Here is a 16,338-nt window from a genome sequence, read left to right on the forward strand (position 1 = left end):
GTTACTTGGAATGGTAAAATTGATAATCCAGTGGCAAAGTACATGTTTTCTCACCTAAGTTCTGACAGGGCTGTTCTGTTTAACTGCCATTCCCCCTCCACTGGGTGGGCAGAATCCTGCTTCTCCAATTCCTGGTCTGTGGCATTCGCCCTTCTAGATGGCATGGGTGAACTGGAAAACAACCGGATATCAAAATCGGATGTTTCACTGCAGTACCATAACAAGTCGCTATGGGGTCCCAAATTTCCAAGTATTTTGAAGTCTCATCAATACCAACGAACATACTTAACATCACGACAATTCATCCAATTGCGCTTTGTGCGCCCAGCCCTCTTGGTCAAGGCTTAAGTTTATGATATGACATAGAACATATACAATTATCAACATGAAAGATTAGTGTGACACGAGGTTTAGAGAAGACCTCATCAGAAACTTACTCTGTTCATTTTTAACAAACCTGCATATTGGAAGGACAGAATGGATAAGTGTTCTCTTCTTTTGCTATCTCCGATTATATTGTGATATCTGTATGGTTACTTGGAATGGTACAAATTGATAATCCAGTGGCAAAGTACCATGTTTTCTCACCTAAGTTCTGACAGGGCTGTTCTGTTTAACTGCCATTCCCCCTCCACTGGGTGGGCAGAATCCTGCTTCTCCAATTCCTGGTCTGTGGCATTCGCCCTTCTAGATGGCATGGGTGAACTGGAAAACAACCGGATATCAAAATCGGATGTTTCACTGCAGTACCATAACAAGTCGCTATGGGGTCCCAAATTTCCAAGTATTTTGGAGTCTCATCAATACCAACGAACATACTTAACATCACGACAATTCATCCAATTGCGCTTTGTGCGCCCAGCCCTCTTGGTCAAGGCTTAAGTTTATGATATGACATAGAACATATACAATTATCAACATGAAAGATTAGTGTGACACGAGGTTTAGAGAAGACCTCATCAGAAACTTACTCTGTTCATTTTTAACAAACCTGCATATTGGAAGGACAGAATGGATAAGTGTTCTCTTCTTTTGCTATCTCCGATTATATTGTGATATCTGTATGGTTACTTGGAATGGTACAAATTGATAATCCAGTGGCAAAGTACCATGTTTTCTCACCTAAGTTCTGACAGGGCTGTTCTGTTTAACTGCCATTCCCCCTCCACTGGGTGGGCAGAATCCTGCTTCTCCAATTCCTGGTCTGTGGCATTCGCCCTTCTAGATGGCATGGGTGAACTGGAAAACAACCGGATATCAAAATCGGATGTTTCACTGCAGTACCATAACAAGTCGCTATGGGGTCCCAAATTTCCAAGTATTTTGAAGTCTCATCAATACCAACGAACATGCTTAACATCACGACAATTCATCCAATTGCGCTTTGTGCGCCCAGCCCTCTTGGTCAAGGCTTAAGTTTATGATAAGACATAGAACATATACAATATACAACAAATGTACTAGACTGTTAGGCTAGCCCTTAAGGCGTCGTCAAAAAATTCCCACCTTGTATCACCCACCCTGTTTTTATTTTAGGTCAGGGCCGTAATCGAAAACACAGCATAATCGGTTGAACATAAATTTTACCGAACACATACGTCACTACACGTTACCGGTGCAAAACGTTTTTTTTTTTTCTTATTGGACCGGTGCAGAAAAACCGGACCTGTAAAGATTCGGTAGACCGGATGGTGGACCGGATGTTGGATCGACTAGAAAATGAAGAGGTTATATAGGCAGAAATTCACATGTTATGGGATTACAGCTGCAGGTTGAAGAAAATAACAAGAGCGAAGTAGAGTATAGTTCATTGTAATCTCTACCAAGCTTTATAGTCAATGGTATAGTGACAGTTAGCCTTGTAGGATTTTAAAACGCCAGTGGGACTCAAATATTCCGCCGAACAGATTTTTTGGAGCGAAATGGACCATTGTTCTGATCTGAGCATTGTCCATTCACAAGTTTTCCAGGTTCAGGTTCGGACTGCGACCTGATCCTTTGGACCTGAACCGGACCTGGACCTGAATTTACTGTACCGGTACCCACCCCAATACGTCACGCCATTCGTCAAACCTGCAATCAATGCAATCAAGAGAACGAGATGACCCAGAAACTGTCTTCCCATGGGACAGAGAGCACTAGTGAACTCTCGGCCTTAGCAACGGTTACTATCCACCATACCTCTGCCCCTACGGCGGTAAACAAAGTGTTGGGAGGAGTGGTTTTGCGTAGCTTTGTCAAATAAGCAGCATGCACTTGACCGTTCTATGAGCGATTGCAACATACATGTTTGAAGTCAGTACAGTATAGTAAATGTGAAATACACGTCATGTACTTACATTTCAATTTCTACACCGTAGAATTCCAGCACCAACCAAGTTCCCAGGACGCCAAGTCCCAAAGTTATTACAAAACCTTTCATCGTTGGGTCTGGGTACAGGAAACAGAACATTCGTGTAATTTATACATCAATGTAATATACAACGTTATGTATATACGGTTCGCACACAACGTACATCTATATGGAGGCTATGGACAACTTCCTCGGAGCTTCCAAATCGCGGCCTCTGTACATACAACGTATGCCATGTCTTTTGTGTAAGGTATTCAAACGAAATTGTGCCGAAGCCTCTGAAGGACATCAAGGACTGGTTCGACAAGTCCGCAGTGGGACCCCACAACCTAACCCTGTAACCAGTACAGATTTGGTGCCGTACGGCTATTCAAGAAGGCTAATTAGGCATGGTTTTCTTTAAATTCGAAAGAGAACTCAGTTTTAAAAGGCATGAAATTGGACATAGTGCAATAGCCATCTACTGGAATCGATCAGACACACCTGTGAAACAAGCCATGCCATATTTAGCTGCATTTCACCTCATGACATATCTTTCCAAGGTTATGTAGTAATGCATGTGTTTTCAGCTAAGACGAAACCCACTCTGCACATTTTCCTAGTAAAGATATGTATTGTGATCAGCGTTCTGTACTTAAACGATGATACCATACTTACGGCTTGTTGGGCCCATCCTTCCTTGTCGGGATTGCAGGCACTGCTCGCCGCCAACAGCACCGGACACGAAGACCGGCCAGATTCTGCTTACATAACCCCAGGAGAGACAGGTACGGCGGAATTGTGTCCTTGGGTGGGCAAACCTGATTTCACAGTCGACTGAACTAACTCTTGCACGATGCCCCGCGGGTGCTGTTATCTTTCTCTCATTAAACTATAGAAGCCATGCCTAAATCGACCTAATCGCTACCGAGTGAGTTATCTCTGCAGATGCCTGGCTCTGTCATTTTCCTTACCTTAAGTATGCTTCGGCGTCTTTAGATTTTTTTAGGTCATAACTCATTAATCATTCAAATGAACCTGCTAAAGTTGAGAACGCTCGATAAATAAAGCTGGTTTGCAAACGAACGTAGCAGATAGAGTTGGAACCATGCCTCCCTTTCTCCGGTTTAGATTAGAATACGCTAATTTACTAAGAACTTGCTGAAGATGCGACTTAAGAGTGGCAGACACGTCATGACGATATTGAGGAGTCATTGGTTCGATTCCCGGTAAGTACCCTGACCTTAGGGGATGGCCCCTATTTATTTATTTATTGGTTTGGCTGTTCAACACGCCCAACCAAGGCTACCCATTCAGCCTGTAGCTATTACAAATCTATGGGGTACTTAAAATGACTTTCCTTACTTCATCCAGGTGGAAAATTGGTACTTGACTTTGTTAAATTGGTACTTGCTACTTAAGTAAAAGTCGGTGTAAGGAGAAAGATGGGCTCCGCCTCCCAATACCGTTCCACAGACACAGTGGAACAACCCAAGTTCAACGTCTTCAAAAAGGCTATGGAACTACCTTTACTTCCTGAAACGAATACTGATATAGCATATGAAACGATTACTGACATAAGCATATGAAACGATTACTGACATAGCATGAACACTGTTTAAGCACCAAGACAACTGGCAAGGTCAAGTTTGAGCCCCCTGGTGGATTTCCTTTGTACTGCAGCAGACTTTCCGTTTTTGCATCTTTTGTCCTGTACACACTATGGCACTATGGTATTTGATTTGTGGTGACTTTGATGTCAGGAATAAGTGGTATAGGTTTGTATCCCCTAGCAGCTTGTCCCTGCTATAAAATATACACAGAAAGCTCTTGTTAACATACCCATGGAAGACTGCGCACATGTGCTCATCCTGTCACCAGGTGTTTCAATCTTTCTGTAGGCAACAGCTGCAAGTCAGCCAAAGAGATGCCATAACGGGCGAGGAGGAGGTGCAAAACACAAATATGGCCATCTGCAATGACGTCACAGAAGAATCTGTGATCCATTAGGCCAGGAGCGACGAAAGAGCGAAATCCTTTTCTGTAGGGTGATGAATTTAGCTCGTCTCTGCAAGCTGCCTCATCATTCAACCCCGGACGAAGGCAGACAGTTCCACCAAGCCGCTCCTTTACATCCTTCCTCTTTGAATTCAAAAGGTAAGGTCCATCACTTTAACCCACATGAACCCGTAGGTTACACCAGATAAACGACTAAATGATTCTGTAATCGGTGAGACATTTCATTTTTCGTCAGTAAATGAGAAGGAATTGTTGTTCAATAGATCATAGTTAGCCAATAACTATGCAGCATAGTTATTGGCTAACTATGACTACGAAACACGTGTTAAAATTGTGGTGATTTTTGGGCAGTTAACATGTGCTTGTCTCTTTTACACAATGCACTACAAGTCTTGTGACAACCATTTTCCATTGATCTATTACGTATCTAGAAGTAGCATGAAATAAGCTATCAGGATGTCGGTAGTGACGTGGGGACATTTCTGGAACATTTCCATACAGCTTTGGGATATCAAACTAGTCGTTTCTGTCAGACTGCTTCAGGAGAAAGCCCGTAACTTCACACTGGGTAAGCATACGACTGTCCGGTAGACAGGCTGTGTTTACTAGTATTAGAGACCAGGAGAGAATGGGACAGTAATGTGCTTCGCGAGAAAGGTCTTGAATGTTTGAGAGGTCTTTTATATAGGTATCAAGGCATGGTGTATATCTTGGGTCACACGATTCTGTGTAAATTGAAGATCTGGCAAATGCTAAACGAACAACATGTTGACTACCTACATCGAAGCTGTCAAAAATCATCATTGCCGACACAATGATAAATGAGTAGTGTTATGGAAATAGCCTTCTTCTTCGCCACTGAAAGGCAATGCATTGTATGTAACATTCACGAAAAGCAGTTATTACTAATATCTGGCGGTAAAACTGTCGAAAGAATTCACGAGAAAGGAGTATCTTATTGATAGATTCTTCTCCCTCGCCAAAATTTCTGTACCTTCGTAAACAAATGACCTCTACTTGGACAGTCCCCGGTCTCTTCTAATGGACGCACGACGTAAATAGATCTACAAACGCCTTTTACAAATTCCCTACTGCCCATTTTTGTAGATACCGTTTGGAAACATTTTCGACAACACTGCCACAGCGAGACATTTGTCTGGCTCAAGTCACAAACGTTGATTGAAGGGATTTTACTTTTCGAAGATAAGATATTGCGGGGATAACGACATCATTTGCTATCTCCGTTTAAAGCTGATAACGTTATTAGTTTTTAGGTACGCTAGGAATAAGAATTACATAACCTAGTATCAGGTTCTTGGTCCCAGGGCCCCTCGATGACGCATGTATACAGTAGTTACCCGGCTTGGGTTGAAATGAGGTACATGTTTACGAGACGGCTGCACCTTTAATAAATTTAGTTTGAAGGAGGGCTTAGCCTCCTTAGGCGCATCCAAATATAGAACAGTGTCACGGCAAGTTTCCAAGGAACTCACACAAATTCAGATATAATATTTATATATATATATATATATATATATATATATATATATATATATATATATATATATATATATATATATATATATATATATTAATGCCCTATCGTATCAAATTACTCAACGACTGCTTAATGATCCAGTATTGAATTCAGTGATGAATTGGACAAGATTTTATACCACGATTAGTTTTAGCCCCTAGTAGGTTAAGCTGTTTAATACAGATATAATTTTCTTACAGTTCTTAGATTATTTTCCACATCTTTTTAGTATGGCTTGCAGTGATTTAAATCGTCCATGTCTATATGTCAAAGTTGTTAGCAATTACGTAATTCAGCCTGAAGCTACAATACTATTTCTTGTCAATAAATGATTAAATAGTAGATTTCATTAAATATGTAAGTTGTGCTTGAGAATGACAGGTAGGGCAGTTTTATATTTTAATATAACATCCGGTTTATATGTTTCAAAGGACACATTTCAAAATGTGTCCTTTTAAACAGTACACCGGATGTGACAAAATCATTGCACCGTGATGCACGGTGACAAGGACAGCTGACTGACGAGATACGTTATGTAACGTTATGTAGGGAGTTTTAAAAAGATTAGTCGAACTTCACGACCATTCCCAGCCTTTTCCCAATCAGGAGTCGGTTGGGAGCAAGGTTGGCTGTGGTTGGCAGTTGGTCGGTGCAGTTGATTACTGGTTGGCAGCACCAGCCAAAAACATTCAGGAGTGAACGGAAGGTATGTCTGGAATGTGCTGGGGAAACTTTGGCTGGCTAGTGGTCGGGGGAAGATACTGAATGTGTAACCTGGGCTTAGTCATTCCATACTTGCCACAGTCTTGGGTCTTGCAGCCGTTTCCAAGTGTCCAAGCATATTCATCGCTGTCTCTCTTCTTCTGTAAGTTGTTTTTGTGATTGGAATATAAGGAAATAAAAACGGAGTCAGGAGGACAGCGTTAAAACAAAATACATCCCACTTATATCTTTATCAAAACTAAAGGCTCTCAGTTTACATATTACTAGTGTATAAGTAAAGTTAAGTATGTTGACAAAGTAAAGGGCACTGAAAAACATTATTCTACTCTAATTCTCTATTTTTTTGTTATCACAGTGCTGCCGCAAAGTTGATAAGAGCCATGTCTGCGCATGCTCGCCTTTGGTTCCTGCTCGCCTGTTTGTTGTTCCTGACGTCATCCGCGGAGGGTAAGTGTGTCAAAGATGGTCTCTCGACTTTCTCTTTCCAAATTTGATACCTTTTCAAAGGGCGAGAACAATTCTTGGTAGATTCGATGCATGCGCAAGTCTACAAGTGATTTACAGACAGGAAATGTTGATATTCAATGCCTTGAATGAGGAGGTTCATCACCATTCTATGTACGCATGCGCAAAGGTAAAGGCCTATGACTTGTAAACAGTTCCAGTCGAACTGCAGGTCACCCTAGAAGGCTTTATTCTTACTCTCCAAGCAGAGGTTAGGCTCCGGCTGTTTTTTTTACGTTTTTTTTAGTCGTTTGTTTGGCTGGCGTACTTCAAGAAAAATGACAAAATAGAAAGCCCGATTAAAACGACTAGAAATACGTTAAAAAAACAGCCGGAGCCTAACCTCTGCTTGGAGAGTATTTTATCATCTGGATATGGCTTTTGTTGTGAACCTATTCGACCCCCAGTTGCATGGGTGTAAACAATTGTCTGTTTTGTAGCAAAAAGACCTCATGCCTATATTTATACATTTTCAATCTACCGGTTTCGCTTTGTACAGCCATGTAGATATTTCTTGCATTGCAAAATGACAGCAAACGTTATGGCTTTCAAAACATTGGCAATTTTGGGGCAGTTTACTGTTCTGTCCTAGATTCAACTTGTTTCGCTGCACATGCGTACTTAGAATCATGAACCTTATTCTGCATTATCATATAGCCAGGCCCCGGGGACCAATCAGAAGTCCCCGTTCCACGTTGGTTATGACGCCGTAACACAAAGATTCAGGCCAAGCAGGTGTGTATCGCTCCTCTGATTGGTCAGAATGAATCGACACCGGCACCAGTGTCGATGCAAATCGACACCGGTGCCGGTGTCGATTCATTTTGACCAATCAAAAGTAGCCTTACACACAAGAAAGTAAGGTATATGCAGGCATTGACCAATAAAAAGGAGCAAAACATATGCCAGAGCAGAGGGAATAAGTACAGACTGCAAGGGGGAATGGCTCCTTCTAACATTGATAATGAGTTTTGTTGTTCTAAAAAGCCTGCAATGTTTCGAATATTTTCTGTGGAAATTTTTGGTTTCAAAATGCAATGTGTAATCTCCTTACATATGCATGTACCAAAGAACAAATTTGACAAAGGAATTCACACGTATAGTACCAAGAGATCTATGCGTCATACAGGAGTTTGCAAGTTTGGGTAGGCTATATGATAATAACGTTAATGACCCGCCTGTTCCTCGGTGTACATGGTGTCATAACGCCTGGTCACCATATACACCTCGGGGCGGGTCATTAACCCTTAATTATATAGCTGAGAATTGAGACGTAAAAGTTTGATATCTAGTTTCTAGTCGGAAATGATGACTTCTGTCTGTGTTTTCTGCACACAGCTGCAGGAACGATGAGCGCCTTAGCGGAGACGCTGGGGTTCTTCGGCATGTGGTACGGAGTTATCGGGCTCAGCATCGTCATCATCTTCGTCATCGCTTTCGCCGGCTTCATAGAAAAGTGATCGAGCGAGACTTCGCACGAGACTTCTTACGATACATAACGTAACGTTCCTTGTCTCCTCGTTTTCCGCCCCTCCCCTTCCACAGCAGTTTAGTCACCATTAGCTACTCGCATTGCTACACACAAAGAGTTCGTTATGGTGATTGTATTCCTCAATTTATATGTATGAAACTCAGCAATACTAGTACTGGATTGTAATTAGGATGAGAGAAAATTGTCCTATACTTCGAGAGAAGAGAATACATCGATATCGAGTACGCTGGAACACGTGGAGCAATAGATATCACAAATCTCTTGAAAGAAATCAGAGAAGTTAAATAGCTATATTTCTAGCTTCACATATCATATGAGGTGCACTGTACGGTTTGAAAGTAAGCATCGAACATTTATAAAAGAAATGTTATGACATAATTCCTTTTATAGGTCTCAAATGTTATTATGTGATTTTATATAACTGTCTATATAGTCATCAGGTTTAGAGATGCAAATAAAAAAGACACTGAAGATCCCAGACCTTTGTGGAATATTTTTAGTTTTTATGAATGTCTTAATGTCATAGCCATAACCTTATCACTCGCTATTGCACTATCATACCATACCGGGTATCCGAAATAGTGGCCATTGGCCTATATGTAGGGCTGCCCATATGTTATACAACACTACTTTTAGGAAGGGGGTGTCGACCTTTAATGATAGTAGTATGTCACCGATCTTATGCACTTGGGAAAGACACTTTGTGGTAAATCTAGCTGAATAAATGAATAGACTATATTGAGAATGACACGCAAACATGGCTTTATATGGATTTAATGTGCATCTTATTACCAGCCAGTTTCTGACATTTTGAAACAATTGATTTGCAGAAAACGTTGGCTAATGATGGACACGCTCCAGTCTACAATTGAAGTAAAACAGACACATTCACATCTTATGATATCAAGTCTAAGAATAATCTTAACACAATTAAAATCTACTTACATCTTCACTGCTTATGCATATTCTTCAGGGTTGTCCCTCGAGTTAACGTAACTGCTTTCCAAGGGAGTCCATCATTAAAACATAGCGTTATCGATATCATTAAACTAATTCCACATAAAGCTATCAATTATTGGCTTGACAGAAGTCCCCTCTTGTACCACTTGTGTGGAATATTGCTACATATATTTTGAGCAGGGACACTTCATTGGCACTTTTTCATAACTAAGATTTTGCTGAGTTTACCTGTCGGGCCTTACAATACTGTCTTGAGTACGCATGTGCAGCGAAATGTATTGTGGACAATCTGTCAGAGGTTAAGGCCCCTGAGACATAAAAAGAGCACGTCTGAACATCATTATCCATATCGACACAATGGTCGAGACAATAACTTCATCTTTCACATATTACCCACAGTGCATTTCGTTGCCCATGCGTACTTAGAATCATGAACCTCCTTGTTTCAGTACAACGCACACCATCATTTCTCCTACTTGCGGTGCCATCGGTGTTTTAAACACTTTGTAACAACTGCAATATAAAAACACTATGTTGTAATCAATGCCTAGCCTCTTCTGATCGAAACCTATAAAAAGATATGTCTACTTGCGCAATTGCCTCTACTTGTTCTCACACGCCGTCTTATTGCATAGAGAAAGTGCATAACGCCTTCCACAAAAATATCTATAACAATTTTAAAAATCAGTACATCAAACCCCTTTCCCAGCCATAACAAAGAAGGCAAATAAAAACGTATTGAAGCAACTGAAGCCTGGTTCATTGCCCTTAGACCATCGAAGAATAGGACTGAGCAACTCGACTTCTCGGCTGAGCCTGCCTTCCTTCAGCCTGGATGCCAGACTGCTTTCCGGGCCTACACAGGCCAGCTCCTCGGGTCTAGGGCCAACATGGTCCCAAGGATATCTAACTACAGCTCCCCTCCTCTGATTTTGGCCTAACGTTGGGGGCACGTTGGCCTTTAGAGCTGAGGAGCTGGCTTGTGTAAGGCCTGGAAACAGGCTGGCATCCGGCCAGGCTGGCCTTCCTTGGCTTGTTACAGACGATGTCTCTTACATCTGCTTTACACTGTTCCCAGTAACTCCTGTTCACTTCAGAGTGTGTTCCACGTGTAGCCTTTTGTTGGTGGAAGTCTTGACCGTGTTTAGTCGGCCTTGGCTGCCTTCCCTCTCCTCCTGCCGGACGGAGGTTTCGGCGCCGGCGAGGGTTCGGGTGCCGGCGGGTGGTGATGGTGAGCGTCCGCCGGCAGGCTGTCCGCGCTGCCGAAGATGAAGGGACTGAACAAGTTCTCCACGGGCTTGAAAGGGTCGTCTGCGTGGAAGGCCTTCATGGAGACGGCCACGGAGATGAGCCAGAGGGAGACGGCCAGGACCACCATTTCTTGACTGATCCCCATCAGCACATCGGACCGACCCAGGATGATCATGACTGCTCCGACTACACAGGCCTTGATCGAGCTGAGCAGGGTGGATCACATACAAGACAGGGAGTCAGACAAAACAAATATTGTCAATGAAATAACATACAAAACATGATTTCATACCTCCGTGAAACATCTCAGGTTTTGTGAATGTACATAGCCCTGGCCATCATGGATGTTAGTGACCCTCCCCTTACCTTCTTCCCTTTGTCAACCCCAGCTTTCGCCCTCGGAGACGACTGACCAGCTGTTAGTAGATTATACCACACTACTATCATGATATCAGGAATGGGGTGTCTGTCTGTAATGATGCAGTATCTAAAAATACAGCCAGGGCCTCAGACAAAAATTGTACCCCTGTCGGAGATGAACCTATCTCCCGTAGGTAAATATTACGGAACATTACAGCCCAGTTTTTTTTAATGACAGAATAGCACCATATTGCACTTACAATGAAGGCTGCAAGATGGCGTTGATGTCCGGCTTCCACACGCCGCGCACCGCTTGCTCGAAGTTCAGCAGGAACTCGTTACCACATGCTGGAAGAAAATAGATGACTTAGAAGACAACTTTAACTCAATCGTTACACGAATTTAGATAGCGTTTGCTAATTTGGTGTAGATGTTATTGTATCCTATGGATATTTTGTTACCAAATATTTACAGGTTCGTGTTTTACTTAAAGCTTTGATTTCTGTAATCCAACGAAAATTGTTAGCAGGCGCTATTATTGTTATCATACAATTATCTACATCAGGTACGTAATTATGTTCTATGTATTTTTTAATTATTCACAGTATTGGTGTTAGAGTTAAATTGTCTGGATCTTGCAGAATTACATGATTGTACCTTGATTGTTTAGCGGTCTGTATTTAGACCCGACTCAAGATCTAAAGAATAGGGCTATACGAAAGTGTCAATGTGGGCGAGTGTAAAATAGATTTCGCTTTAGTAACAAACCTGTAACTACCTCTTTTACCCTACACTACTGGTCTTGAACATGTACAATGCAGTTCTAAGTATTGCCGATTAAACATGCCTCCCTCGACAGCTGGGTGATGACCGTACGTACCTTTGGCCACTCCTACGATGACCTGCGCCAGTAGACTGTGCGGGTACACCTTGGCGGCCGCCCCGATCCCCGCCACCAGTTTGCGCACGCGCGCAGTTTCCTTCAGGGCAGTGATGACCAGTTTGAGCGGTAGGACGGATATTATCTTGTAGAACAGATCCTTCGGGCAGTAGAACAGGAGGTACCTGCAAATACGACAAAAGTCCGAAGATGTCACGACTCCGTGAACTACTTAACATTTCTCTATCATGTCTTGATAAATCATTTCTGATTAATGACTAGCTCTATCACTTCTGACCTGTTCTTCCTGCCACTTTCGGCAAGTTTAACCTCTGCGATTATCTTCCCACTCATTACCTGTCACTCAAATAACTTTGGACACGCACCAACCCATTCGAATTCACACTTGGTTGAAACATCAACTCCGAATACGTAATTAAACATTGGATAATTAAGACGCCTTGCCTTCGCAATCCTAAAGAGGTCTTAGCTTTATAATAATTTTTTAGTATTTAGCAAAATCGACTAAAACTCACCAAATAGCCGATGCAAGAACGACATCTTCCGGGTGCGCCAGGAACGACAGGACGGAGTGGCCGAGCAGCAGGTCTGCCAGGATGTAACCTCCAAAGCAGGCGATCATGGAGGCCACCCAGTTAGCCAGAGGGTTACTCCGCGATAGCGCTAGAGAGCCTGATGACAAGAAATATTTACAGCGTTATCTGCAACATTTGTCTAGGCTATACGGGTTGACGAGGAACCCCCAAATTTAAATATCAACATCTTGTGCTATAGTGCAGTGCAGCGCTCATGGCAATATCAGACCACCCCTGGAGGATAAGGATCTAGTACCTCAAGGTCATATCAACTGCCATGCCCTATACTATATATATACGTATACACTAGACAGTTGGACGTAAGCTTTATAGCTTCTGACAGCTGTTACACAACGGTTCTATTTACGACTCAGAAACGAGAGTTCTTGGGCATGAAAACGGCCCGGAGGTAGGGACAAATTCAAAGCACAAAATATCTGTAATGTTAAGTCAATACAACTAGCACCATAGCGACTGCTGATCATCTGTTCCCCAATATCCCATTTTCTTTCTGTGAATTCACTATACATTTTCCACCCGTCTAGTGAAGCAACTGTTTACGTCTCAAGGTGACCTTTACGATAGACCGTGGCCGACCCCGACAATTAGCAATTCTATCAGTGATAACATGGAAGCTAATGGTTCAAAAGAATTGATAGATAACGTTAATGGTACTACATGCCTTGAAATATTTGCATTTTCGTGTTTTATTTTGCATTTTTTTACGTTTTGACCGACGTGGGTGGGACTATGGGCTCGTTGTATCGGTAGGCTTACCCGTGAAAAATGATTGCTAAAGAAGCCGGAGATTTATATAACAATAATTCTAAAATATTACAAATATCATTGAAAAACCCGCATGGTGTCTTTGAATTGACTCTAGAAGCAATTAATTTGGAAAAACATTGACAAAGTCAGCAAACCGTTCTAGAGTCTCTCTACAACATCGGGTCGAACACTCGTATTTCCTCCCAAGTTCAAGTGTTTTTAACTTCGCATTCCGCATCCCAAAACATTGAGACATTCCCATAACAACAAGATAGACTTGTCATATTTATGTCTGTCATATATCTACAAATACGCAGACTTTGTTTGCTTTCTATGGTCAAACTACAGCGTTGCTATGATGATACTAGTTGGCCAGGCGTAGACGCCTGGTTGTGTGATTCTACATGATAACGTTCTATTTTGCAGCCTTTCCGAATATATAGTATGCATGAAATGATTAGCTAAGCTGGGCTGCTAGTGCCATGGGAGAAAAGCAATTTCAGCACACAATAAAGTCATTGCGGTAACGTTATATCGCCAGAACAGATCTAGCAGATCGTTAAAAGGCACGGCAGTTTGCAATTACAGTGGCCATTTGTGTCGGCAATTTCCACACAATAATGTCCAGATAGCCCATTTCGTCTGTGTGTTGTGTCGCCCCAACATCAATGTTTTGTTTTTCACACTTGATTGATGATTCATTAACAAGAATGTTAGCTAAACATTAAGCAGGTCTATGTTGACTTTGCGCGCGTAAATGAATTTTGACCTTGTTCACACATTCACAGCGTGTGGGTTTTGACAGCCGGTATATTGTTATCCAACCACGGCCTTCAGATTATAGCAGGGACAAATTTGGAAGACCGTGCCTCCATATAACATTACACAGCATTCCCGTTATAGGAGAACCGGATACAGAGGGGTCGTCATACTGAGCAAAAAAATCACCAAGGTCGACTGAAAAGTCAGCCGCGGAACATAAGGGCACCATATACTTATAACCAGCAACCACCGTCTTAAAATATATATGATGTTTCGTTCCCAACATGGAAAACGGAGCCATAGTGTAGAGGAACATGTGAACATGCTATTATGCAGGGTGGCCACGCATGTCTAAAGTAGTTTTGATGTTTATCTAGGGTTGAATACTGTTAAGGGCCTGAGGGCACAAACCTGTGTCATATCTGGTGGTGAGGATCATCAATGTGTAGTGACAGGCGTTGAACACCGGGAACAACGGGAGGGTGGCGAACACCTCCGCCACATCTTGTACCACGTCCATGGTCCCTCAGATTCGCGGGGCAGAAACGGCGACGAGTCGGCGTGATGTTAGAGAAACATCGGGGCGAGCCTAGTGCGGAACCGGCGAGTGAAGAGAGGGGGTCCCCCTGCTGTCGGGCGTGCCGAGCATTCCCTGCATTCTGCCCACCCGCTCGGGCCCTCTGCGTGCGCATGCGGAGTGAACCCTAGCCTGCTGCACCTGTCAACCTACCGACACCGTTGGGTTGGAGTAAACCAAAGGCGATTTTATACCACGGAACGACTAACAACGAGACTCGCTTTCCTGCACAAAACAAACAGTGTTTCAGAGCCAGGTGTTTCACTTCAGGGACTATCCGTTGGGAATACCGGGGGAGGAATATTGGACACATAATCAGAGTTAGCCGCGGCGGCTCTCAGAGGGCGTATGTTGCTTGTACATCATACATACCTTGATTAATGGGGATTAGAATCATGAGCCTTTTTAGCGGCTGTCTGAATTTCAGGTAAAATATAAATAGCCTTAGTAAGTAGAATACACAATAAATGTGTTTATTGTGCACCACCTGCACACATGAGATAGCAAATAAAACTGGTCTTTCCAGTCACCAATAGTGCACTCTGAACTCTGACCTCAAACTAAGATGCATTTACGGGAGTCTTCTGCATACAGGGTGCGTACAGGAACAAATAAAAGTGTACATGCAGAGCACAAATGTGTTGTTCCTGTTGAAAGGGCATGTAAAAGAACATTGTAACGCTAACAATGCCACCAACGGTTACCTTAATTGCGCTTTTTCAAGTTTCAATAGAACCATTTCGAAAGTCGTAGCTTCCAGCAGCTGTCGAGATATCTTTTTAACTTGAGAGAGCACTGGGTTGATTTTGATGTGGACTTAAATCTGCCCGGGTCCTGACGAAAACAGACGGAGTATCCGTTACCAAATCGTGAACTTAGTTACGTTACCCAGAGGGCTGGTGATGGTACATTATAGCACAGGGCACAGGATAGCCGTCCAGAACCAAGGACAGGGAGGGCTAGGGCTGTGGTGCATTATCATGTAGTACGTATGGGACACTACGTGATAGTACAAGACACAGGATAGCCGTTCAGAACCAAGGACAGGGAGGGCTAGGGCTGTGGTGTATTATCATGTAGTACGTATGGGACACTACGTGATAGTACAAGACACAGGATAGCCGTTCAGAACCAAGGTCAGGGAGGATTCATTATGATACAGGCGTTAGGGCTGTTGTGGGTTAATATGTAGTACTAATGCCTCGGGCGGTACATAATGGTACAAAGAAGAGGATACCTGTTCAGTCCCAAGGACAGGAATGTTTTGTTATGATAGTGGCGTTAGGGCTGTGATGGATTAATGTGGAGTACTATGGCCAGGACGGTACAAACCCCGGGGCGATACAGGGCACAGGATAGCCGTTCAGTACCAAGGACAAGAAGGGTTCGTTATGATACAAGCGTTAGGGCTTTGGTGGATTGATATGTAGTATTAAGGCCAGGACGGTTCAAAGCACTAAGGCCAGGACGGTACATAACGTTAAGAGTACAGAGAAGAGGAGAGTCGTTCAGTACCAAAGACAGGGAGGTTCGTTATGGTACAGGCGCTAGGCGTTAAGGCTATGGTTTCATTATCA

At 42.8% G+C, this 16,338-nt stretch overlaps 2 protein-coding genes and 1 long non-coding RNA gene across 4 annotated transcripts in view; 1 reads left to right on the forward strand and 2 right to left on the reverse strand.

Moving 5' to 3' along the window:
• LOC118417631 (alpha-N-acetylneuraminide alpha-2,8-sialyltransferase-like) overlaps positions 1-3,310 on the reverse strand; it is a 6,330-nt gene extending 3,020 nt beyond the window's left edge. The window contains exons 1-5 of the mRNA XM_035823245.1: positions 3,011-3,310; positions 2,340-2,430; positions 1,123-1,239; positions 589-705; positions 55-171 (exon numbers count right to left, since the gene is read on the reverse strand). The gene's annotated coding sequence lies outside the window, so the exon portion shown is untranslated. The remainder of the gene's footprint in view (positions 1-54; positions 172-588; positions 706-1,122; positions 1,240-2,339; positions 2,431-3,010) is intronic.
• Positions 3,311-3,472: 162 nt separating this feature from the next.
• On the forward strand, positions 3,473-9,087 carry LOC118417632. 2 transcript variants are annotated; one of them, XR_004831376.1, is made up of 5 exons: positions 3,473-3,561; positions 4,234-4,489; positions 6,498-6,594; positions 6,967-7,058; positions 8,454-9,087. It is a non-coding gene; the product is annotated as an uncharacterized LOC118417632 (long non-coding RNA). The 2 variants fall into 2 exon arrangements; XR_004831375.1 differs by lacking the exon at positions 6,498-6,594 and having other exon boundaries at positions 3,547-3,561.
• Positions 9,088-9,365: 278 nt separating this feature from the next.
• LOC118417630 (trimeric intracellular cation channel type A-like) lies at positions 9,366-14,999 on the reverse strand. The gene is made up of 5 exons (XM_035823243.1): positions 14,596-14,999; positions 12,595-12,751; positions 12,059-12,243; positions 11,439-11,526; positions 9,366-11,024 (listed from the first exon to the last, which is right to left on the reverse strand). The coding sequence occupies exons 1-5, from the start codon at positions 14,702-14,704 to the stop codon at positions 10,712-10,714; spliced, it is 852 nt and encodes a 283-aa protein (XP_035679136.1). The 5' UTR covers positions 14,705-14,999; the 3' UTR covers positions 9,366-10,711.
• Positions 15,000-16,338: the final 1,339 nt, after the last annotated feature.

This window comes from Branchiostoma floridae, chromosome 6 (genome assembly GCF_000003815.2).
Source record: "Branchiostoma floridae strain S238N-H82 chromosome 6, Bfl_VNyyK, whole genome shotgun sequence".
In the NCBI taxonomy this organism is placed as follows: domain Eukaryota; kingdom Metazoa; phylum Chordata; class Leptocardii; order Amphioxiformes; family Branchiostomatidae; genus Branchiostoma; species Branchiostoma floridae.

Excerpts from the sequence above, each read along its gene's own strand:
- LOC118417630 (XM_035823243.1), bottom strand. The coding sequence starts at position 14,704 with ATGGACGTGGTACAAGATGTGGCGGAGGTGTTCGCCACCCTCCCGTTG. Across the intron at positions 12,752-14,595 it reads CACCACCAGATATGACACAG|GCTCTCTAGCGCTATCGCGG; the intron begins GTTTGTGCCCTC and ends TCTTGTCATCAG. Across the intron at positions 11,025-11,438 it reads GCCATCTTGCAGCCTTCATT|CTCGATCAAGGCCTGTGTAG; the intron begins GTAAGTGCAATA and ends CACCCTGCTCAG.